Source organism: Salvelinus fontinalis, chromosome 33 (genome assembly GCF_029448725.1).
Source record: "Salvelinus fontinalis isolate EN_2023a chromosome 33, ASM2944872v1, whole genome shotgun sequence".
Classification (NCBI taxonomy): Eukaryota; Metazoa; Chordata; class Actinopteri; order Salmoniformes; family Salmonidae; genus Salvelinus; species Salvelinus fontinalis.
This window is the reverse complement of record NC_074697.1, coordinates 3,445,897-3,471,384: the sequence shown is the minus strand read 5'-3', so window position 1 is coordinate 3,471,384 and position 25,488 is coordinate 3,445,897. Positions and strand designations below refer to the sequence as shown.

Here is a 25,488-nt window from a genome sequence, read left to right as displayed (position 1 = left end):
ACCCTGGTGAAAGGATGCCCACATGATAGAACCCTGATGAAGGGATTCCCATGTGATAGAACCCTGGTGAAAGGATTCCCACATGATAGAACCCTGGTGAAAGGATTCCCACGTGATAGAACCCTGGTGAAAGAATTCCCACGTGAAAGAACCCTGGTGAAAGGATTCCCACATGATAGAACCCCGATGAAAGGATTCCCACATGATAGAACCCTAAAGAAAGGATTCCCACATGATGTAAACCTGGTGAAAGGATTCCCACATGATAGAACCCTGGTGAAAGTATTCCCACATGATAGAACCCTGATGAAAGGATTCCCACATGATAGAACTGTGGTGAAAGGATTCCCACATGATAGAACCCTGGTGAAAGGATTCCCACATGGTAGAACCCTGGTGAAAGGATTCCCACATGATAGAACCCTGGTGAAAGGATGCCCACATGATAGAACCCTGATGAAAGGATTCCCATGTGATAGAACCCTGGTGACAGGATTCCCACATGATAGAACCCTGGTGAAAGGATTCCCACGTGATAGAACCCTGGTGAAAGAATTCCCACGTGATAGAACCCTGGTGAAAGGATTCCCACATGATAGAACCCTGGTGAAAGGATTCCCACATGATAGAACCCTGGTGAAAGGATTCCCACATGATAGAAACCTGGTGAAAGGATTCCCACATGATAGAACCGTGGTGAAAGGATTCCCACATGATAGAACCCTGGTGAAAGGATTCCCACATGATAGAACCCTGGTGAAAGGATTCCCACATGATAGAACCGTGGTGAAAGGATTCCCACATGATAGAACCCTGGTGAAAGGATTCCCACATGATAGAACCCTGGTGAAAGGATTCCCACATGATAGAACCTGGTGAAAGGATTCCCACATGATAGAACCCTGGTGAAAGGATTCCCACATGATAGAACCCTGGTGAAAGGATTCCCACATGATAGAACCCTGGTAAAAGGATTCCCACATGATAGAACCCTGGTGAAAGGATTCCCACATGATAGAACCCTGATGAAAGGATTCCCACATGATAGAACCCTGATGAAAGGATTCACACATGATAGAACCCTGGTCAAAGGATTCGCACATGATAGAACCCTGAGGAAAGAATTCCCACATGATAGAACCGTGGTGAAAGGATTCCCACATGATAGAACCCTGGTGAAAGGATTCCCACATGATAGAACCCTGGTGAAAGGATTCCCACATGATAGAACCCTGGTGAAAGGATTCCCACATGATAGCCTTTCCCAGTTAGCACAGTGCATCTTCATCAATTGCTCAACTTTGTTAAAATTAAGACCAGCTTTATAAAACGGGAGACCAAAAAAATGTCCTTGGCCAACCTAATCATGCAACTTCATTCTTATGAAGTTATCTCAACATCTTATGAAGTAAACTCAACATTGATTTATTTTTTATGGGAAAATATATTATGGCTATAGATTGTGGCTTTAGGTCAGCACTTACATGGCACGTGCTTTGCAGAGGAGGTGCACATCTGGCTACAAGGCACAAATCCTATCAGGGAGCTACAAGCTGAGAAAACGTACAGTTCAGATTGCATCATCACATCAGGCATGTGCTCGTGACAGATGAAAAGTCACATCACGGTTTTGGACTAACGTTGAAGCCTCATGAGTAACACAGGAATGGAGAACTGTTTACAGGTTCTTCATAGTTTACCTGACAAACAACTTGTATGTTTTTGTCCATTTCATCAACCAGCAGCATAGTTTCTAAACAGAAAGAAACATACTGAGATATATTGTGTTTGTGTTATACGTAACGTATTTACCGCAGGTGTTATAACTCTTGAAGCGAGTATATTCTTAGGAATCTTTTTAATAAACCACTGTTTTGTTTTTGTGTTTTTTTGCTCTCTTATTTTAGTCCATTACGTTGATATTCTACTGCATACTGTAATGCTGTGTAACACATTGACTTATTCAATATTATTCTGTCGTGAACTAGTTCTCTTTAAATGTATATGTTATTTCCTTTAACATGCGTTCCTCCCTGGATAAAACAGGACTTGTTTTAATTGGTTGGGCCTGGAAGGGCGTGGCCATGATACCGGACCAACCCAGTCAGGCCATTTTGCTCCAGAGGCTAGTGCACAACACCACCTGAAGGTGTCCTGGCTAACTAAAAGACGCTGACAGCAACAAAGATGAAGAACGACACGTTGGCGTTTCTGAAAGGGCTACAGAGCGAGAAAAGTTTCATCATTTCATTCTTTTTTATTATCCTAACAAAGTTTCATGTAGTTATAGATATTTTTTATTCAAAATAAGATCTCAATATTATACATCATTCTCTCTTATTTTTGGACTATGTACAGAAGTGCAACGGTTTCCCCTCATTTGTTAGTGGCTAAGTAAAGAGTATGTATTCCATGCTCGACCCGCCTCCAACAGCTGACCTCGCTAACAATGCCCCTCCCCCCTCTAAGAGGGATCCAATAGGCAGCTAGGTTTTCAACACGGCCTCACATCCAGGGACATTTAAAATATTCAAACAATAGTTACTATTTGAAATGAACGAGATTTCTTAGTAATATTTTTCCCATGTAAGAGTGACCAGTTACTGTACGACCCAGATCATGATCATAATATTACTCCGTGGTTTCCATGGTTACCACAGCAGGCCTCTTTTATCTCTCATTTCCTCAATGTCAGATACCCATATAAAATAATCTTTGTTCAAAGAACTCAAACAGACAAGATATTTAACACAATTCTTACAGATCACAGAAAAAATAAAATAATGTAGTTTACAATCATAACACTAACAGTAAATATTCAAATCAATGTTACATGAAATTTCAGAAAACTAAATACGGTACGAAGAACACAAAAAACACACACATATCACCTAATATTCAGCATCCTACAAATGTTACAGGTGGAAATCTAGTAAGACAAAACACCTTTAACAAAAATATAAAAAATGTCATCCGTGCACTAAACAAAATGAAATAACACATTCATCTTCTTCACCGACTTAATAACTCAACAACAAACACCATGTTTTCAGCGAAGGAAAGACAATCATATACACGCTGTGTGGTGGCAAAACGGCCAGGGTTAGGCAAGAGGACGATTTGAAATGGCACGGTGCATTGTTGCCGAGCTCGTGGTGTTTTCTAAGGCTTTGGATGAGTAATACAATCAGGGTCAAACTTTTGCCAACTCTTTTATACCATGCCATCAATCAACATGCTCCAAACAACACCCACAAGGCATGCAGAAGCAGTTTTTAGAAAACAGCTCCCCCATTGCTACACTCCCCCATTACTTCCATAAACAGCTCTACACTCCCCCATTACTTCCCTAAACAGCTCTACACTCCCCCATTGCTTCCATACAAAACTCTACACTCCCCCATTACTTCCATACACAACTCTACCCTCCCCCATTACTTCCATAAACAGCTCTACACTCCCCCACGCGTCCATCCATCCAGAAGTGTATGTGTGATTTGGGCTCGTCTTGCCCTACCACAGATGTCATTGAAAAGCAACACAGGAAGAGAGAGAGAGAAAATAAAAACCTTTGGCTGTAACTATCCAAAATTATACCTACTATCTCACATTTATTTACACGTAATGTGTTTTTCACAAGTTCTCTTATGTCATAGACCATATGCAATGCACTTAATATGATTTTCTTTTATGTTGTTGAATGAATTGTAATAAAATACAAACAACACCACATTAAAACTGACATAGCAACTCAACCATTAGCCACCCTCAGTGGTGTAAAGTACTGAAGTAAAAACACTTGAAATTACTACATTTTTTGGGGGTATCTGTACTTTACAATTTATATTTTTGACAACTTGTACTTTTACTCCACTACATTCCAAAAGAAAATATTGTACTTTTTACTCCTTACATTTTCCCTGACACCCAAAAGTACTCGTTCCATTTTGAATTTTTAGCAGGACAGGACAATTGTCAAATTCACGCACTTATCAAGAGAACACGTGGTCATCCCTACTGCGTCCGGACTGGCGGACGACTCAACACAAATGCATATTTTGTAAATAATGTCTGAGAGTTGGAGTGTGTCCCTTGCTATCAGTAATGATGTCTGAGTGTTGGAGTGTGTCCCTAGCTATCAGTAATGATGTCTGAGTGTTGGAGTGTGTCCCTTGCTATCAGTAATGATGTCTGAGTGTTGGAGTGTGCCCCTGGCTATCTGTAATGATGTCTGAGTGTTGGAGTGTGCCCCTTGCTATCTGTAATGATGTCTGAGTGTTGGAGTGTGCCCCTGGCTATCTGTAATGATGTCTGAGTGTTGGAGTGTGCCCCTGGCTATCTGTAATGATGTCTGAGTGTTGGAGTGTTCCCCTGGCTATCTGTAATGATGTCTGAGTGTTGGAGTGTGCCCCTGGCTATCTGTAATGATGTCTGAGTGTTGGAGTGTGCCCCTGGCTATCTGTAATGATGTCTGAGTATTGGAGTGTGCCCCTGGCTATCTGTAATGATGTCTGAGTGTTGGAGTGTGCCCCTGGCTATCTGTAATGATGTCTGAGTGTTGGAGTGTGCCCCTGGCTATCTGTAATGATGTCTGAGTGTTGGAGTGTGCCCCTGGCTATCTGTAATGATGTCTGAGTATTGGAGTGTGTCCCTGGCTATCTGTAATGATGTCTGCGTGTTGGAGTGTGTCCCTGGCTATCTGTAATGATGTCTGAGTGTTGGAGTGTGTCCCTGGCTATCTGTAGTAATGTCTGAGTGTTGGAGTGTGCCCCTGGCTATCTGTAATGATGTCTGAGTGTTGGAGTGTGCCCCTGGCCATCTGTAATGATGTCTGAGTGTTGGAGTGTGTCCCTGGCTATCAGTAATGATGTCTGAGTGTTGGAGTGTGTCCCTGGCTATCTGTAATGATGTCTGAGTGTTGGAGTGTGCCCCTGGCTATCTGTAATGATGTCTGAGTGTTGGAGTGTGCCCCTGGCTATCTGTAATGATGTCTGAGTGTTGGAGTGTGCCCCTGGCTATCTGTAATAATGTCTGAGTGTTGGAGTGTGCCCCTGGCTATCTGTAATGATGTCTGAGTGTTGGAGTGTGCCCCTGGCTATCTGTAATGATGTCTGAGTGTTGGATCGTGCCCCTCGTTATCCATTAATTATGAAAACAAAAAAAATGGTGTCGTCTGCTTTTCTAAATAATGACATTTTTTTAATATTTATGACAGAAAAATAAAAAAATATTTGACTTTTGATACGTAAGTATATTTTAGCAATAACATTTACTTTTTATACTTAAGTATATTTAAAACAAAATACTTTTAGACTTTTACTCAAGTTGTATTTTACTGGGTGACTTTCATTTTTACTTCAGTAACTTTCTATCTATACTTTTACTCAAGTATGACAATTGGGTCCTTTTTCCACCACTGGCCACTGCAACTCTTTGAAACTTCTCACTCCTCTCAGTGATTTGGTTTATCATGCAACTTTCAACAGTTCTTCATTCTATCATTCCTTTTCTAGAGTAGTTACCCTTTTTCCATCACTAGTGAGATAGACTATACCCAGAGAGGACTGGGTCCTAACATAACCAACTAGAGTCTATAGACTACACCCAGAGAGGACCGGGTCCTAACAGAACCAACTAGAGTCTATAGACTACACCCAGAGAGGACCGGGTCCTAAGAGAACCAACTAGAGTCTATGGACTATACCCAGAGAGGACCGGGTCCTAACATAACCAACTAGTACATAGAGTCTATGGTACTTTACGTAGAGTTTGCAGCAGATCTTGAAAAATCGGGAATGTGATTAAAAACACAAAAGGCTTAATAAACACAAAACATTCAGCTGTCATTTTGGCACCAAGCCCACTAACCCATTTCAACCAAGTTTACCTTGTAAGGACCAAGTCATCTACATACTAGTCATAATTCATACAAGTCATAATTAATTCAGTCTAATATGTCTATGAGGTACTTTTCCTGTCCACCCCCCCTCTCATTTAAAACACAAGATGTACCTTTTCTTTGTGCAAACCGTGAAAAAATGTTATCAATTAAAGAAACCCAACTGAAAACAACATATAAGAGAATCTTGGTCTTCTGACAAACTAGTGTGAGTGACTTTCTCCTCATGGTGACATTCAAAGTGTGTCCTGTGTTTTAATGGATGATGCCTCCACAGACGTAAAGGCATGGCTGATAACGTTCATGTAGATGGCAGTAGTTCTTCTCTGTACGAGGCCCACCAGTGTTGTGTGCGTGTGTGTGAAATGCATATGTTCACCACCTTTATGATCAGCTGAAACGCTCCTAGAGCAGCGCGGCATGTCAGTACCACTACAGTTTACAGGTGGTCGGATGTTACAATCTCTATCAATATCATATCAGATTTCTACGTTTACAGGCATGAAGGGTGGGGAACTGTGGGACACCGGCACACTGCTGTTTCATCTGCAGGAGAAAAATGTATAGATCAGAAGAGAATAGTAAAAATAATGAATTACAGAAGAATTTGAGGAACATAATCAAAAGAGATTGCATAGACATACTGTACGTCTGTATGAAAATTAGTCTTACCGTCTCGCTTGAGATGTCTAGATCTGAGTCACATACTTGTGCCTAGTAAGATGATCTGTAGATATTAACGGAATCTGGGGAAGAACATGAGAGATAGAGAGAAAACAGAAAGAAAAAGAACTTTACTGGTAAGTTTAGCTTTTACAACACAACACTCTCAATGGGCTATTTTCTTTTTACTTTTCATCACTTACAGACGGTGCTAAATACACCCAGTGGTGGAAAAGGGTACTACATTCTCATACTTGAGTAAAAGTAAAGATACATTAGTAGAAAATGACTCAAGTAATAAGTGAAAGTCACCCAGTATTAAATACTACTTAAGTAAAAGTATGAAAGCATTCGGTTTTAAAAACACTTAACTCTTAAGGATCCACCCCTTTTTTTAAATGTTCGCCTAAAATGACATATCCAGATCTAACTGCCTGTAACTCAGGCCCTGAAGCAAGGATATGCATATTCTTGATACCATTTGAAAGGTAACACTTTGAATTTTGTGGAAATGTGAAAGGAATGTAGGAGAATATAACACATTAGATCTGGTAAAAGATAATATAAAGAAAAAAACAACCGTTCTTTAGTATTTGTTTTGTACCATCATCTTTGAAATGCAAGACAAAGGCCATAATGTATTATTCCAGCCCAGGTGTAATTTAGATTTTGGCCACTAGATGGCATCAGTTTATGTGCAAAGTTTTAGACTGAGCATTTCTGTTCAAAATGTTGTATCAAGACTACCCAAATGTGCCTAATTTGCATATTAAAAAGTGCAATCTATTGCAACTTTTCATGTTCAAAATTATGCCCTCTCATCAAACAATAGCGTGGTATTATTTCACTGTAATAACTACTGAAAATTGGATTGTGCAGTTAGATTAACAAGAATTTAAGCTTTCTGCCAATATCAGATATGTCTATGTCCTGGGAAATGTTCTTGTTACTTACAACCTCATGCTAATCGCATTAGCCTTCGTTAGCTCAACCGTCCCATGGAAGGGACACCGATCCCAATTAAGAATCAAAAGTAAATGATGTTGATCAAATATACTTAAGTAAAAGTACGAATAATTTAAAATTCATTACATTAAGCAAACCAAACGACAGATTTTTATTTATTTACGGATACCGAGGGTCACACTCCAACACTCAGACATTTGTGTTTAGTGAATCCGCCAGATAAGAGGCTGTAAGGATGACCAGGGATGTTCTCTTGATAAGTGTGCGAATTGGACCATTTTCTGTCCTGCTAAGCATTCAAAATGTAACGATTACTTTTGGGTGTCAGATAAAATGTATGGAGTAAAAAGTACATAATTTTCTTTAGGAATGCAGTGAAATAAAAGCAAAAGTTGTCAAAAATATAAATAGTAAAGTAAAGTACAGATACCCCAAAAAACGACTTATGTAGTACTTTAAAGTATTTTTACTTAAGTACTTTACACCGCTGAATACACGATCAATCGTATTTAAACGAACGGCGAATATCCATTACAAATAAAACAACACTGACAACTGAGGAGGAAACGATGTGGTAATTTTCCTGAATGTTGGTCAGCGTCTTTAAACGCCTCAGGGGAACAGTTAGAGGTGTAATCAGTCACCACGCATCCATCGTCCTCTTCTGATGGCCATTCATAACCCTTCAACCTGGAAGTGACTTACTTCCATCACAGGAAGTGGAGCGAGAGAGAGGAAGCAGAAGAGGAGCAAACCTGATTGGCTGTTGCGGTTGCAAAGGGAGCGCTTGTGGCAGAGGAGGTGACTGCAGACACAGTGGCGGGCGTGGCACCGTGCATCATGGGTACTTTGGGGAGAGACAAATCAGACAAGCACATGAACTGGAGCAGGCAGATATGATGTTGTATTATACAGGTTAATTCTCTTCTAACCACTTCTAAACCTTAAAGACTAGCTTGTTGATTGTCAACCGTTAGTAAATCATTTGTTTGTGTATTTCTTATTCTCTATTACTGATGATGGCATTTAAAACAGATTCTAAACTGACCTTTACATAAGGTGTTAGCTAACAGGGTAACTGAGGTTTGGGATGAGGGTCAGGACAATGAGTGTGTCAGAGTGGGTTGTTACAGCAACAAGCTATGTGGCATGTCGTATGGCAGACAAATATTGGCAACGTGACATCATGCGTTCATACCGCATAGGTACCAGGGTATAGGTATAGGGGTATAGGTATAGGGGTATAGGTACCGGGGTATAGGTATAGGGGTATAGGTATAGGGGTATAGGTATAGGGGTATAGGTATAGGGGTATAGGTACCGGGGTATAGGTATAGGGGTATAGGTATAGGGGTATAGGTACAGGGGTATAGGTATAGGGGTATAGGTACCGGGGTATAGGTATAGGGGTATAGGTACAGGGGTATAGGTACCGGGGTATAGGTACCGGGGTATAGGTATAGGGGTATAGGTATAGGGGTATAGGTATAGGGGTATAGGTATAGGGGTATAGGTACAGGGGTATAGGTATAGGGGTATAGGTACAGGGGTATAGGTACCGGGGTATAGGTACCGGGGTATAGGTATAGGGGTATAGGTATAGGGGTATAGGTACCGGGGTATAGGTACAGGGGTATAGGTACCGGGGTATAGGTATAGGGGTATAGGTATAGGGGTATAGGTACAGGGGTATAGGTACAGGGGTATAGGTATAGGGGTATAGGTACCGGGGTATAGGTATAGGGGTATAGGTACAGGGGTATAGGTACAGGGGTATAGGTATAGGGGTATAGGTACCGGGGTATAGGTACAGGGGTATAGGTACCGGGGTATAGGTATAGGGGTATAGGTACAGGGGTATAGGTACAGGGGTATAGGTACAGGGGTATAGGTATAGGGGTATAGGTACCGGGGTATAGGTACAGGGGTATAGGTACCGGGGTATAGGTATAGGGGTATAGGTATAGGGGTATAGGTACCGGGGTATAGGTATAGGGGTATAGGTATAGGGGTATAGGTATAGGGGTATAGGTATAGGGGTATAGGTATAGGGGTATAGGTATAGGGGTATAGGTATAGGGGTATAGGTATAGGGGTATAGGTACAGGGGTATAGGTATAGGGGTATAGGTATAGGGGTATAGGTATAGGGGTATAGGTATAGGGGTATAGGTACCGGGGTATAGGTACCGGGGTATAGGTATAGGGGTATAGGTACCGGGGTATAGGTACCGGGGTATAGGTACAGGGGTATAGGTATAGGGGTATAGGTATAGGGGTATAGGTATAGGGGTATAGGTACAGGGGTGACACACAGGGAAACAGTTGAAACAACTAGCCTACAGTAAAACAACATTTCACTGCTCATAATATTCTCAAAATGTGCTTCAAAATTACTCATATACTTAATTCATATTTCCAGAATTATACACGTCTCATAACTGACCCACCACCACCTCCACTACCACCAATAAGATGATAATACTATAACTAACCCTGTCTGCAACCCACAGTCCGTCCCAGTCCAGTCCAGTCCCACTCTGTCAGGAAATAGAAGGTTAAAAGCTCTGTATTTTTTTCTCCAAACTGTGAATCTAAATGCCAAATGTATGTCATATTCTACTACAAATAATTTGCCTTTAATTAAACACAAATAATGCAAGAAAATCAATTGTTTAACTATGGAATCCCTGCGATCTATTTAATTGACAGCAGTTAATAACAGAGGGCTGCTACACTGTACCGCATCTCAATTGTTCACCACAAATTCCTATCCATCTTTTCTCTATCATCAGGCTACACCTGGCCAAGTGACAACTAAATCATTGGTATGTATTGGTATGCATTGGTATGCATTGGTATGCATTGGTATGTATTGGTATGCATTGGTATGTATTGGTATGCATTGGTATGCATTGGTATGTATTGGTATGCATTGGTATGTATTGGTATACATTGGTATGCATTGGTATGATTTGGCATGTATTGGTATGCACTGGTATGGGTTGGTATGCATTGGTATGTATTGATATGCATTGGTATGTATTGGTATGCATTTGTATGTATTGGTATGCATTGGTATGTGTTGGTATGTATTGGTATGCGGTGGTATGCATTGGTATGTATTGGTATGCATTGGTATGCATTGGTATGCATTGGTATGTGTTGGTGTGTATTGGTATGCGGTGGTATGTATTGGTATGCATTGGTATGCATTGGTATGTATTGGTATGCATTGGTATGCGGTGGTATGCATTGGTATGTATTGGTATGCATTGGTATGGGTTGGTATGCATTGGTATGCATTGGTATGTATTGATATGCATTGGTATGTATTGGTATGCATTGGTATGTGTTGGTATGTATTGGTATGCGGTGGTATGCATTGGTATGTATTGGTATGCATTGGTATGCATTGGTATGCATTGGTATGTGTTGGTATGTATTGGTATGCGGTGGTATGTATTGGTATGCATTGGTATGCATTGGTATGTATTGGTATGCATTGGTATGCGGTGGTATATACTGGTATGGGTTGGTATGCATTGGTATGCATTGGTATGTATTGGTATACATTGGTATGCGTTGGTATGTATTCATATGCATTGGTATGTATTGGTATGCATTGGTATGTACTGGTATGTGTTGGTATGTATTGGTGGTATGTATTGGTATGCATTGGTATGTACTGGTATGTGTTGGTATGTATTGGTATGCGATGGTATGTACTGTTATGTGTTGGTATGTATTGGTATGCGGTGGTATGCGGTGGTATGTATTGGTATGCATTGGTATGTATTGGTATGCGATGGTATGTATTGGTATGCGGTGGTATGTATTGGTATGTATTGGTATGTACTGGTATGTGTTGGTATGTATTGGTATGCGCTGGTATGTATTGGTATGTATTGGTATGCATTGGTATGTACTGGTATGTGTTGGTATGTATTGGTATGCGGTGGTATGTATTGGTATGCATTGGTATGTATTGGTATGCATTGGTATGTGGTGGTATGTACTGGTATGGGTTGGTATGCATTGGTATGCATTCTATTTATCTATCTATCTATCTATCTATCTATCTATCTATCTATCTATCTATCTATCTATGTATCTATCGATCAAGGGATGGAGATGAGGAGATTAAGTAACTTTGGACTATTGAGATGCCCCCTTGGCCTCAAGCGTGGAAAATGGCCACCTTGATGGCTTGAGATGGAGTATGAGGGACTGAAAAGGCTTAAAGGTAATCAGGATGGAAAGCTTGCACCTACCAACAGTTGTTGCAGGTGTCATGCACAATATTGAGCCTGCCCATCATGCATTGCAACAGGAAGTGGATTGGAAAGGGAGATGGGGAGAAGAAATCAACACAAAAAGACAGTGTCATTAGAGGGAGACAGTGTTGTTATGAGTACAGAAGGATACAGTACTTTCACTTTCTACTGCAGTGGGCTAAATCAGGGTTCATTGGTAGTCTTAAATAAATCTACATACCTCACACACATGGTTATGGGCTTAAAAAAAGAAGACACCTGTACCATGTCCGATATCGAGTTGAAATGTATTCAATTTGGAGTTTGCATCCCAATATTACACTTTATATATACAGAAGACTGAAATATAACATAGAAACACTGGATTTCCGGCGTTATAACAATTGATTGATTATGAAATTATGAAAAGTAAGCATAACATTCCACCGTTGAGACCAGTAGGTCATTTTACTGCAGGAAACGGCTACAAAGAATTACACTGGAGACACAGTGCATTTGGAAAGTGTTCAGACCCCTTTACTTTTTCCGCGTGTTATCACATTACAGCCTTATTCTGAAATGGATGAAATAGTTTTTCCCCCCCTCATCAATCTACACACAAAACCTCATAATGACAGAGCAAAAACATGTTTTTAGAAATTTTAGCAAATGTATATATAAATATAAAAAAGAAGGAAATATCACATTTACATAAGTATTCAGATCCTTTACTCAGTACTTTGTTGACGGACCTTTGGCAGCGATTACAGCCTCGAGTCTTCTTGGGTATGAGCTCAATTTCGAGTCTCATAGCATAGGGTCTGAATACTTATGTACACTTCTAAAAACATGTTTTTGCTCTGTCATCATGTGGTATTGTGATGTCATTATGGGGTATTGTGATGTCATTATGGGGTATTGTGTGTAGATTGATGAGGGAAATGTTTTATTTAATCAATTTTAGAAAAAGGCTGTAACGTAACAAAATGTGGAAAAAGTGAAGAGGTCTGAATACTTTCCGAAGGCCCCGTATGTCAACTACAACGCAGTGAATTAAGACAGATTTAAGTTGCATCTACTGCCATTAATCATTCATTAATGATAAGTATTACTGTTAAGACTCATTAATAAACATACCGAGAGCTAAAGAACACAGAGATGGTATGTATCTTGATGTGAGCATCAGTAACTATGGCGTTTTAGCACCAGTCTTCCAGATTAAAATATGTTGTCTTAAAAAAGAGAAAAAGGTGAATAGCCAGTCACATCAGCCAATACCTTCCCTAGATCAGTTATGTGCCAGGTGAATAGCCAGTCACATCAGCCAATACCTTCCCAAGATCAATTATGTGCCAGGTGAATAGGAAAATGGCTAATGGCTAATGGCTAATACTCCTCCTAATTTATTTAAAGGTTTCTGGCCCAGAGTGGTTATGGACGAGCTGTCTCCAGTTCTCTCAGTGAGGACTTGGTCTACTGTGGTTATGGACGAGCTGTCTCCAGTTCTCTCAGTGAGGACTTGGACTACTGTGGTTATGTACAAGCTGTCTCCAGTTCTCTCAGTGAGGACTTGGACTACTGTGGTTATGTACAAGCTGTCTCCAGTTCTCTCAGTGAGGACTTGGACTACTGTGGTTATGTACAAGCTGTCTCCAGTTCTCTCAGTGAGGACTTGGACTACTGTGGTTATGTACAAGCTGTCTCCAGTTCTCTCAGTGAGGACTTGGACTACTGTGGTTATGTACAAGCTGTCTCCAGTTCTCTCAGTGAGGACTTGGACTACTGTGGTTATGGACAAGCTGTCTCCAGTTCTCTCAGTGTGGACTTGGACTACTGCGGTTATGGACAAGCTGTCTCCAGTTCTCTCAGTGTGGACTTGGACTAATGCGGCTTGACAGCAGGGATGGACTGGGAACAGAAATCAGCTTGGTTCTTTCTAAAACACCAGGCCACTTTTTCTAACTTGAGGCTCCCACTGTTAGTCAAAATAAAGATCATTCTGTTCCAAACCTCTGATGTATACAGACACACTAGGTTAAAATAGACCACCCCATCTGGCATTTGCCTGAACTGTCTGAAAGCCAGCCAATCCATCTCTGTCAGACAGTTCAATAATGGGAGAGGAGGTATAGACTACAGGATCTGAGCAATAGTAACACTCACTGGACCCTCACTGGTGTATGTGGATCGGACCAGGGTGGTGCCAGTGTTCTGGTGTATGTGGATCGGACCAGGATGGTGCCAGTGTTCTGGTGTATGTAGTCGGACCAGGATGGTGCCAGTGTTCTGGTGTATGTGGTCGGACCAGGGTGGTGCCAGTATTCTGACGTATGTGGTCGGACCAGGGTGGTGCCAATGTTCTGGTGTATGTGGTCGGACCAGGGTGGTGCCAGTATTCTGGTGTATGTGGTCGGACCAGGGTGGTGCCAGTATTCTGACGTATGTGGTTGGACCAAGATGGTGCCGATGTTCTCAGACTGGTGTATGTGTGTGTGAGTTTGTGTTCGTGTTTCAAATTGTTATTGCAATAAGAGGAATACTGCTAAATGAATGCATGTCCAATCAGAACTATGTATGCTGTGCAAGACCGAAGCCAAAGGTTTTATGGGTTAGGAGCCCGAAGCCAGAGGTTGTATGGGTAAGGTGCTTGGAGGCAGAGGTTTTTAGGTAAGGAGCCTGAAGCCAGAGGTTTTATGGTTAAGGAGCCTGAAGCCAGAGGTTTTATGGGTAGAGAGCCTGAAGCCAGAGGTTGTATGTGTAAGGAGCCTAAAACTGGAGATTTTATGGGCAAGGAGCATGAAGCCATAGGTTTTATGGGTAAGGAGCCCGAAGCCAGAGGTTTCATGGGTAAAGAGCCTGAAGCCAGAGGTTTTATGGGTAAGGAGTCTGAAGCCAGAGGTTTTATGGGTAAAGAGCCCGAAGCCAGAGGTTGTATGTGTAAGGAGTCTGAAGCCAGAGGTTTTATGGGTAAGGAGTCTGAAGCCAGAGGTTTTATAGGTAAGGAGTCTGAAGCCAGAGGTTTTATGGGTAAAGAGCCTGAAGCCAGAGGTTTAACTGGTAAGGTTTGAGGTTTGTGAATGGAGGTAAGCAGGATCAGATTTGACAGGGGTTGTGATGAGTTGAGAGGTGAAAGGTAAAAGGTTCAAACCTACCTGACGGGATGAACTGCTGCTGAAACGGCGTGTTGGCTAGGGCCTGTTGGTACTGGAACCCAGCGACGTTGAACATGGTGGTGGCACCGGTGGATTTTTCAAGTGTGGGTCTCTTTGGTAATGGAGGTAAAACAGGTGGGAGCCCCTGATAGAGTTGGTGGTGGAGGAGGTAGGGGTGGTGGTGGTGGAGGAGGTGGTAATGGTAGTGGTGGTGGTTGTAGTGGTGATGGAAGTGATGGTGGTGGATGTAGTGGTAATGGTGGTTGTTGTGGTGGTGGGGGTGTAGTAGTGGTGGTGGTTGTAGTAGTGATGGTGGTGGTGGTGGTGGTGGTGGTAGTGGGGGTGTAGTAGTGGTGGTGGTTGTATTAGTGATGGTGGTGGTGGTGTTGGTGGTGGTGGTGGTAGTGGGGGTGTAGTAGTGGTGGTGGTTGTATTAGTGATGGTGGTGGTGGTGTTGGTGGTGGTGGTGGTAGTGGGGGTGTAGTAGTGGTGGTGGTTGTAGTAGTGATGGTGGTGGTGGTGGTGGTGGTGGTAGTGGGGGTGTAGTAGTGGTGGTGGTTGTAGTAGTGATGGTGGTGGTGGTGGTGATGGAAGTGATGGTAGTGGATGTAGTGGTAATGGTGGTTGTTGTGGTGGTGGTGGTGATTGTAGTGGTGGTGGTGGTGGTGGTGTTGGTGGTGGTGGTGGTGGTGGTGGTGGTTGTAGGGGTGGTGTTGGTGGTTGTAGTGGTGATGGTGGTGGTGGTTGTAGGGGTGGTGGTGGTGGTGGTTGTAGTGGTGGTGGTTGTAGTGGTGATGGTGGTGGTGGTTGTAGGGGTGGTGGTGGTGGTTGTAGGGGTGGTGGTGGTGGTGGTTGTAGTGGTGGTGGTTGTAGTGGTGATGGTGGTGGTGGTTGTAGGGGTGGTGGTGGTGGTTGTAGGGGTGGTGGAGGTGGTGGTTGTAGGGGTGGTGGGGGTTGTAGGGGTGGCGGTAGGGGTGGTGTAGGGGTGGTGGTGGTGGTTGTAGGGGTGGCGGTAGGGGTGGTGTAGGGGTGGTGTAGGGGTGGTGTTGGTGGTTGTAGGGGTGGTGGAGGTGGTGGTTGTAGTGGTGATGGTGGTGGTGGTTGTAGGGGTGGTGGTGGTGGTGGTTGTAGTGGTGGTGGTTGTAGTGGTGATGGTGGTGGTGGTGGTGGTGGTGGTGGTTGTAGGGGTGGTGTTGGTGGTTGTAGTGGTGATGGTGGTGGTGGTGGTGGTGGTGGTTGTAGGGGTGGTGGTGGTGGTTGTAGGGGTGGTGGTGGTGGTGGTTGTAGTGGTGGTGGTTGTAGTGGTGATGGTGGTGGTGGTTGTAGGGGTGGTGGTGGTGGTTGTAGGGGTGGTGGTGGTGGTGGTTGTAGTGGTGGTGGTTGTAGTGGTGATGGTGGTGGTGGTTGTAGGGGTGGTGGTGGTGGTTGTAGGGGTGGTGGAGGTGGTGGTTGTAGGGGTGGTGGGGGTTGTAGGGGTGGCGGTAGGGGTGGTGTAGGGGTGGTGGTGGTGGTTGTAGGGGTGGCGGTAGGGGTGGTGTAGGGGTGGTGTAGGGGTGGTGTTGGTGGTTGTAGGGGTGGTGGAGGTGGTGGTTGTAGGGGTGGTGGTGGTGATTGTAGTGGTGGTGGTGGTGATTGTTGGGGAGGTGGTGGTGGTTTTAGGGGTGGTGGTGGTGGTTGTAGTGGTGGTGGTTGTAGCGGTGGTGGGGGTTGTAGTGGTGGTGGTGGTGGTTGTAGGGGTGGTGGTGGTGGTTGTAGGGGTGGTGGTTGTAGGTGTGGTGGTGGGGGTTGTAGGGGTGGTGGGGGTTGTAGCGGTGGTGGGGGTTGTAGTGGTGGTGGTGGTGGTTGTAGGGGTGGTGGAGGTGGTGGTTGTAGGGGTGGTGGGGGTTTTAGGGGTGGCGGTAGGGGTGGTGTTGGTGGTTGTAGTGGTGGTGGTGGTGGTGGTTTTAGAGGTGGTGGTGGGGGTTGTAGTGGTGGTGGTGGTGGTGGTTGTAGGGGTGGTGGTGGTGGTGGTTTTAAGGGTGGTGGGGGTTGTAGTGGTGGTGGTGGTGGTGGGGGTTGTAGTGGTGGTGGTGGTGGAGGGGGTTGTAGTGGTGGTGGTGGTGGTGGTTTTAGGGGTGGTGGTGGGGGTTGTAGTGGTGGTGGTTTTAGGGGTGGTGGGGGTGGTGGTGGTGGTTTTAGGGGTGGTGGTGGTGGTGGTTGTAGTGGTGGTGGTGGTGGTGGTGGTGGTGGTTTTAGGGGTGGTGGTGGTGGTGGTGGTGGTTTTTGGGGTGGTGGTGGTGGTGGTTGTAGTGATGGTGGTGGTGGTTGTAGTGGTGGTGGTGGGGGTTGTAGTGGTGGTGGTGGTGGTTGTAGTGATGGTGGTGGTGGTTGTAGTGGTGGTGGTGGGGGTTGTAGTGGTGGTGGTGGTGGTTGTATTGGTGGTGGTGGTGGTTTTAGGGGTGGTGGAGGTGGTTGTAGTGGTGGTGGTGGTGGTTGTAGTGGTGGTGGTGGTGGTTTTAGGGGTGGTGGGGGTGGTTGTAGTGGTGGTGGTGGTAGTTTTAGGGGTGGTGGGGGTGGTTGTAGTGGTGGTGGTGGTGGTTTTAGGGGTGGTGGGGGTGGTTTTAGGGGTGGTGGGGGTGTTGGAATAAAAGATAGAGAAAATAAAGATTTTCATAAGATGAAAGGCTTCTACCTCGGAAAAATTATGATTCAAAAAAGTTTTTCTAAAGTCTTTCTTAAGAAATCAATGGTCTATGTTACACTAGTCCATCTATAACAAGACAGTGGTCTATTCTACACTAGTCCTTCAAGACAGTGGTGCTTGTCTATGAATTGTGACAACTAGAGATTGTCACAATAGAGAAAAGTAGTTACCAACATACAGACAATATACACAGAAATATGTAAAATATGAATCCTGCAAAAGTAAATCAGCTTTTATAACACATCATTAATAACGTATTAAGAGGTCTGTAAAATAAAGATAATAATGATTGTCTAGAAACCAGGAGTCAACAGAGATGGTGTTAACAGAGAGAATATTAACAGAGAGAATATTAACAGAGAGAATATTAACAGAGATGATGTTAACAGAGATGATGTTAACAGAGATGATGTTAACAGAGAGGATGTTAACAGAGATGATGTTAACAGAGATGATGTTAACAGCGATGATGTTAACAGAGATGATGTTAACAGAGAGGATATTAACAGAGATGATGTTAACAGAGAGGATGTTAATAGAGAGGATGTTAACAGAGATGGTGTTAACAGAGATGATGTTATCAGAGATGATTTTAACAGAGAGGATATTAACAGAGAAGGTGTTAACAGAGATGATGTTAACAGAGATGATGTTAACAGAGAAGGTGTTAACAGAGATGATGTTAACAGAGATGATGTTAACAGCGATGATGTTAACAGAGATGATGTTAACAGAGATGATGTTAACAGAGATGATGTTAACAGAGATGATGTTAACAGAGATGATGTTAACAGAGAGGATATTAACAGAGAGGATATTAACAGAGATGATGTTAACAGAAAGGATGTTAATAGAGAGGATGTTAACAGAGATGGTGTTAACAGAGATGATGTTATCAGAGATGATGTTAACAGAGAGGATATTAACAGAGAAGGTGTTAACAGAGATGATGTTAACAGAGATGATGTTAACAGAGAAGGTGTTAACAGAGATGATGTTAACAGAGAAGGTGTTAACAGAGATGATGTTAACAGAGATGATGTTAACAGAGATGATGTTAACAGAGATGATGTTAACAGAGATGATGTTAACAGAGAGGATATTAACAGAGATGATGTTAACAGAGATGATGTTAACAGAGAGGGTGTTCATTTACAGAGAGGGTGTTCATTTACAGAGAGGATGTTAACAGAGAGGATGTTAACAGAGAGGATGTTAACAGAGATGATGTTAACAGAGATGATGTTAACAGAGATGATGTTAACAGAGATGATGTTAACAGAGATGATGTTAACAGAGATGATGTTAACAGAGATGATGTTAACAGAGATGATGTTAACAGAGAGGATGTTAACAGAGAGGATATTAACAGAGATGATGTTAACAGAGAGGATGTTAATAGAGAGGATGTTAACAGAGATGGTGTTAACAGAGATGATGTTATCAGAGATGATGTTAACAGAGAGGATATTAACAGAGAAGGTGTTAACAGAGATGATGTTAACAGAGATGATGTTAACAGAGAAGGTGTTAACAGAGATGATGTTAACAGAGATGATGTTAACAGCGATGATGTTAACAGAGATGATGTTAACAGAGATGATGTTAACAGAGATGATGTTAACAGAGATGATGTTAACAGAGATGATGTTAACAGAGAGGATATTAACAGCGATGATGTTAACAGAGATGATGTTAACAGAGATGATGTTAACAGAGATGATGTTAACAGAGATGATGTTAACAGAGATGATGTTAACAGAGATGATGTTAACAGAGAGGATATTAACAGAGATGAAGTTAACAGAGATGATGTTAACAGAGAGGGTGTTCATTTACAGAGAGGGTGTTCATTTACAGAGAGGATGTTAACAGAGAGGATGTTAACAGAGAGGATGTTAACAGAGAGGATGTTAACAGAGAGGATGTTAACAGAGAGGATGTTAACAGAGAGGATGTTAACAGAGAGGATGTTAACAGAGATGATGTTAACAGAGATGATGTTAACAGCGATGATGTTAACAGAGATGATGTTAACAGAGATGATGTTAACAGAGATGATGTTAACAGAGTTGATGTTAACAGAGATGATGTTAACAGAGATGATGTTAACAGAGATGATGTTAACAGAGATGATGTTAACAGAGAGGATATTAACAGAGATGATGTTAACAGAGAGGATGTTAACAGAGAGGATGTTAACAGAGATGGTGTTAACAGAGATGATGTTATCAGAGATGATGTTAACAGAGAGGATATTAACAGAGAAGGTGTTAACAGAGATGATGTTAACAGAGATGATGTTAACAGAGAAGGTGTTAACAGAGATGATGTTAACAGAGATGATGTTAACAGAGATGATGTTAACAGAGAGGATGTTAACAGAGATGATGTTAACAGAGATGATGTTAACAGAGATGATGTTAACAGAGATGATGTTAACAGAGATGATGTTAACAGAGAGGATATTAACAGAGATGATGTTAACAGAGATGATGTTAACAGAGAGGGTGTTCATTTACAGAGAGGGTGTTCATTTACAGAGAGGATGTTAACAGAGAGGATGTTAACAGAGAGGATGTTAACAGAGAGGATGTTAACAGAGATGATGTTAACAGAGATGATGTTAACAGAGAGGATATTAACAGAGAAGGTGTTAACAGAGATGATGTTAACAGAGATGATGTTAACAGAGAAGGTGTTAACAGAGATGATGTTAACAGAGATGATGTTAACAGAGATGATGTTAACAGAGATGATGTTAACAGAGATGATGTTAACAGAGATGGTGTTAACAGAGATGATGTTAACAGAGATGATGTTAACAGAGATGATGTTAACAGAGAGGATGTTAACAGAGATGATGTTAACAGAGATGATGTTAACAGAGAAAAGCTGCACATCTAGCTCCATGATTAACAGTACAAGCCTTGTTCATTCTGAAGTCCCTCTAGAAGCCCACCCATCCACCAGAATTAGACATGCAAAACTGGTAATAATTAGAAAATATATCATAACCATGCAATATATTTATACTTGAATACTCCTGAATAGACACTAATCATGGTTTTAGCTGCTGCGTTAACTAAATTAATACCAGATTAACATTCAAACCATGTTATTAAGGATGAATAGACTAGAAGGGATGAACTGACTGTAGACCAAATTCTACTAAAGCTTCTTAGGCACTGCAAGTGTTTTGCAAATCCCGCCTCATTCCCTCGTTGACATAGAGATAGAATGGTAATGTAAAGGGATATTTAGGTTAATTAACGGGGTACCACTATACCACAATCAATTCATCACCCCATCAATGAAATGTTTAGTAAACAGTAATGCCAAAATCAATTTATCACCCCAGCAATGAAATGGTTAGTAAACAGTAATGCCAAAATCAATTTATCACCCCAGCAATGAAATGGTTAGTAAACAGTAACTTACTAAGATGTATTTAGTTAGAAACTAGTATAACAGAGCTGCATGCCAAGCTAAAAGGTGAAAGGTCATAGTACCAGGTCAAAGGTTGCGTCGAGGGGTCGTTTCAGTGATTTGACAGCCGACTGAGCCTTAATTAGCAGGCAGCGAGCACAAGGTGGAAATGGGCCAATGAGGTTCAAGCGCATTAACATAAACCAGCAAGCAGAGGTGCATCATGGAGGCAGCAGTGCAGTTTGGGTTGGTGAGAAAAAAAACAAAAGAAAAAATCAAACAAAACAACAAATCATTGGAATGCAATATACAACAAATAACATAGCTAGAGGATGCACATTGATGGCTGTAGGGTTGTTACTGTAAACACTACGGCCTTGACATCACTAACAGCTGTAGGGTTGTTACTGTAAAAACGATGGTCTTGACATCATTAACAGCTGTAGGGTTGTTACTGTAAACACTACGGCCTTGACATCATTAACAGCTGTAGGGTTGTTACTGTAAACACTACGGTCTTGACATCGTTAACAGCTGTAGGGTTGTTACTGTAAACACCACGGCCTTGACATCATTAACAGCTGTAGGGTTGTTACTGTAAACACTACGGCCTTGACATCATTAACAGCTGTAGGGTTGTTACTGTAAACACTACGGCCATGACATCATTAACAGCTGTAGGGTTTTTACTGTAAACACTACGGCCTTGACATCACTAACAGCTGTAGGGTTGTTACTGTAAACACTACGGCCTTGACATCATTAACAGCTGTAGGGTTGTTACTGTAAACACTACGGTCTTGACATCGTTAACAGCTGTAGGGTTGTTACTGTAAACACCACGGTCTTGACATCATTAACAGCTGTAGGGTTGTTACTGTAAACACGATGCCCTTGACATCATTTACTTACACAGGAATCTTGCTTTACTTGCTATTCACTGTCACTGGATTAAGCCAAACACTGTTACTGCATTTATCATTAGACACTTCCTGGTTTCAGGAAACTACCCAATTCTTTACTGTGAGTCATATAGTATGTTCAATGCTAATACATCCAGGACTACTTGGTATTTTAGTGATGCCATGATGTTTCTATAGGGAGACGTACCAACGCTGTTTAGTTGATACTCAACATGTGCTAAATATAATAACAGGAAGCATTGCTACACAATTACATTAGCTCTAATAAGCATAGCAATATCACCAGTTATGACACATTATATAACAATATATCTAGTTATAACACATTATATAATATATCTAGTTATAACACATTATATAATATATCCAGTTATAACACATGTTTTATAACAATATATCTAGTTATAACACATTATATAATATATCTAGTTATAACACATTATATAATATATCCAGTTATAACACATGTTATATAACAAGATATCCAGTTATAACACATTATATAATATATCCAGTTATAACACATATTATATAACAATATATCCAGTTATAACACATATTATATAACAATATATCCAGTTATAACACATGTTATATAACAAGATATCCAGTTATACCACATGTTACATAACAATATATCTAGTTATAACACATATTATATAACAATATATACAGTTATAACACATGTTATATAACAATATATCTAGTTATAGCACATTATATAACATTATATCTAGTTATAACACATGTTATATAACAATATATCTAGTTATAACACATGTTATATAACAATAGTAACAGTTATATGTTATATGTTATATATCAATATATCCAGTTATAACACATGTTATATAACAATATATCTAGTTATAACACACGTTATAACAGGTGTTAACCGTTGAAAGAGCTAAAGGAAAGGGATCAGGGTCGTAGTCACACATTTAGCATGATACAATAAAGCTAACTAGTTAGCTGCATAATTAGTGCTATTACCTTTACTGTCTACGTCTGCTGGGTAGTCTAGATGGTGTGAGGGAAAGGGATGAGAGAGGACGGGAGAGGGTTGAGAGAGGACGGGAGAGGGTTGAGAGAGGACGGGAGAGGGATGAGAGAGGACGGGAGAGGGATGAGAGAGGACGGGAGAGGGATGAGAGAGGACGGAAGAGGGATGAGAGAGGACGGGAGAGGGTTGAGAGAGCAGATCTTGGAATGTGTGCTGAAGGGACTGGCTGGGGGAGATGACGGGGGGGGAAATGGGCGGGGGGCAGGTTTTCAGACGTAGTTGGGGTCGGAGAGGAGTGGCTGTGGCTGTGGGGGTGTTACAGAGGGATACCTACCATGGCTGCTGCGGCGGCAGCCTGGTTGACCTGGTGTTGGCCAGCCTTTATCTTGGCCTGCAGGTGGGCTGGAGGGTGGACGTATTTACACTTCTCCCTGGAGCAGCGGCCCTTGATGTAGTCCATACACACGGTCACTGTGTTGTCGTTGGTGTCTATCATGGTGCTGTCTGAGGGGTGGGCGAAGCGACAGTCATTCTCCCCCCGTGTACAGTTACCTCTCTGGTACTCCCGACACACCTGGGGAAAGGAGGGAGGGGTGGATAGAGAAACACAAAGACAGACAGACAGACAGACAGACAGACAGACAGACAGACAGACAGACAGACAGACAGACAGACAGACAGACAGGCAGACAGACAGACAGACAGACAGACAGAATCCAAGAGAAAAGAGAGAGAAAAGAGAAAAAGCATAATTAATGGCTGCTGTTCAGAACGTTACTTCACAGATCAGGTTGTTACCAAACCATACGTCATCATGATACATGGCAACACAACAAGTCACTGAGGAAAGGTGGACATTTTATAGGCGAGACAAAAAAATAAAAAATAAACATACATCTACATATCGAGGAAGGGTTTAATATCTGAGGTCTATTTGTATATATATCACTGTCATGGGCTGAAAGGGCCCTCCACCTCAGCCTATCAATAACCAATGGGAATAATAAGCAACGGGAATAATAAGCAATGGGAATAATAAGCAACGGGAATAATAAGCAATGGGAATAATAAACAATGGGAATAATAAGCAATGGGAATAATAAGCAATGGGAATAATAAGCAATGGGAATAATAAGCAATAAGAATAATAAGCAATGGGAATAATAAGCAATGGGAATAATAAGCAATAAGAATAATAAGCAATGGGAATAATAAGCAATGGGAATAATAAGCAATGGGAATAATAAGCAATGGGAATAATAAGCAATGGGAATATTAACCAATGGGAATAATAAGCAACGGGAATAATAAGCAATGGGAATAATAAGCAATGGGAATATTAACCAATGGGAATAAAAAGCAACGGGAATAATAAGCAATGGGAATAATAAGCAACGGGAATAATAAGCAATGGGAATAATAAGCAATGGGAATAATAAGCAATGGGAATAATAAGCAACGGGAATAATAAGCAACGGGAATAATAAGCAATGGGAATAATAAGCAATGGGAATAATAAGCAATGGGAATAATAACCAATGGGAATAATAAGCAATGGGAATAATAAGCAATGGGAATATTAACCAATGGGAATAATAAGCAATTGGAATATTAACCAATGGGAATATTAACCAATGGGAATAATAAGCAACGGGAATAATAAGCAATGGGAATAATAAGCAATGGGAATAATAAGCAATGAGAATAGTAAGCAATGGGAATAATAAGCAATTGGAATATTAACCAATGGGAATATTAACCAATGGGAATAATAAGCAATGCGAATATTAAGCAATGGGAATATTAAGCAATGGGAATAATAAGCAATGGGAATATTAACCAATGGGAATAAAAAGCAACGGGAATAATAAGCAATGGGAATAATAAGCAACGGGAATAATAAGCAATGGGAATAATAAGCAACGGGAATAATAAGCAATGGGAATAATAAGCAATGGGAATAATAAGCAATGGGAATAATAAGCAACGGGAATAATAAGCAACGGGAATAATAAGCAACGGGAATAATAAGCAATGGGAATAATAAGCAATGGGAATAATAAGCAATGGGAATAATAACCAATGGGAATAATAAGCAATGGGAATAATAAGCAATGGGAATATTAACCAATGGGAATAATAAGCAATTGGAATATTAACCAATGGGAATATTAACCAATGGGAATAATAAGCAACGGGAATAATAAGCAATGGGAATAATAAGCAATGGGAATAATAAGCAATGAGAATAGTAAGCAATGGGAATAATAAGCAATTGGAATATTAACCAATGGGAATATTAACCAATGGGAATAATAAGCAATGCGAATATTAAGCAATGGGAATATTAAGCAATGGGAATAATAAGCAATGGGAATATTAACCAATGGGAATAAATGAATATAAATGCCTAATGATCGTATCAAAAGGAACAAATACCTGCTAATTACAGGTCAGAATGATCAATCAGCAGCATAAACACTCATCAATCTCCTAATATTTGCCTTCTCTCATT

The 25,488-nt window shown here is 41.4% G+C and overlaps 1 protein-coding gene across 4 annotated transcripts in view; it reads right to left on the bottom strand.

The window, feature by feature from the left end:
- Positions 1 to 2,728: 2,728 nt before the first annotated feature.
- LOC129831653 (muscleblind-like protein 1) overlaps positions 2,729 to 25,488 on the bottom strand; it is a 51,846-nt gene continuing 29,086 nt past the window's right edge. Inside the window, exons 3-9 of one of the 4 annotated variants that reach the window (XM_055895008.1) lie at positions 23,308 to 23,547; positions 14,936 to 15,080; positions 11,802 to 11,837; positions 10,023 to 10,067; positions 8,284 to 8,375; positions 6,572 to 6,645; positions 2,729 to 6,445 (exon numbers count right to left, since the gene is read on the bottom strand). In XM_055895008.1, coding sequence (XP_055750983.1) covers positions 6,589 to 6,645; positions 8,284 to 8,375; positions 10,023 to 10,067; positions 11,802 to 11,837; positions 14,936 to 15,080; positions 23,308 to 23,547 — 615 coding nt within the window. In that variant the 3' untranslated portion in view covers positions 2,729 to 6,445; positions 6,572 to 6,588. Of the gene's footprint in view, positions 6,446 to 6,571; positions 6,646 to 8,283; positions 8,376 to 10,022; positions 10,068 to 11,801; positions 11,838 to 14,935; positions 15,081 to 21,130; positions 21,185 to 23,307; positions 23,548 to 25,488 lie in introns of all 4 variants that reach the window. The other 3 variants (XM_055895011.1, XM_055895010.1, XM_055895012.1) reach the window with 3 other exon arrangements.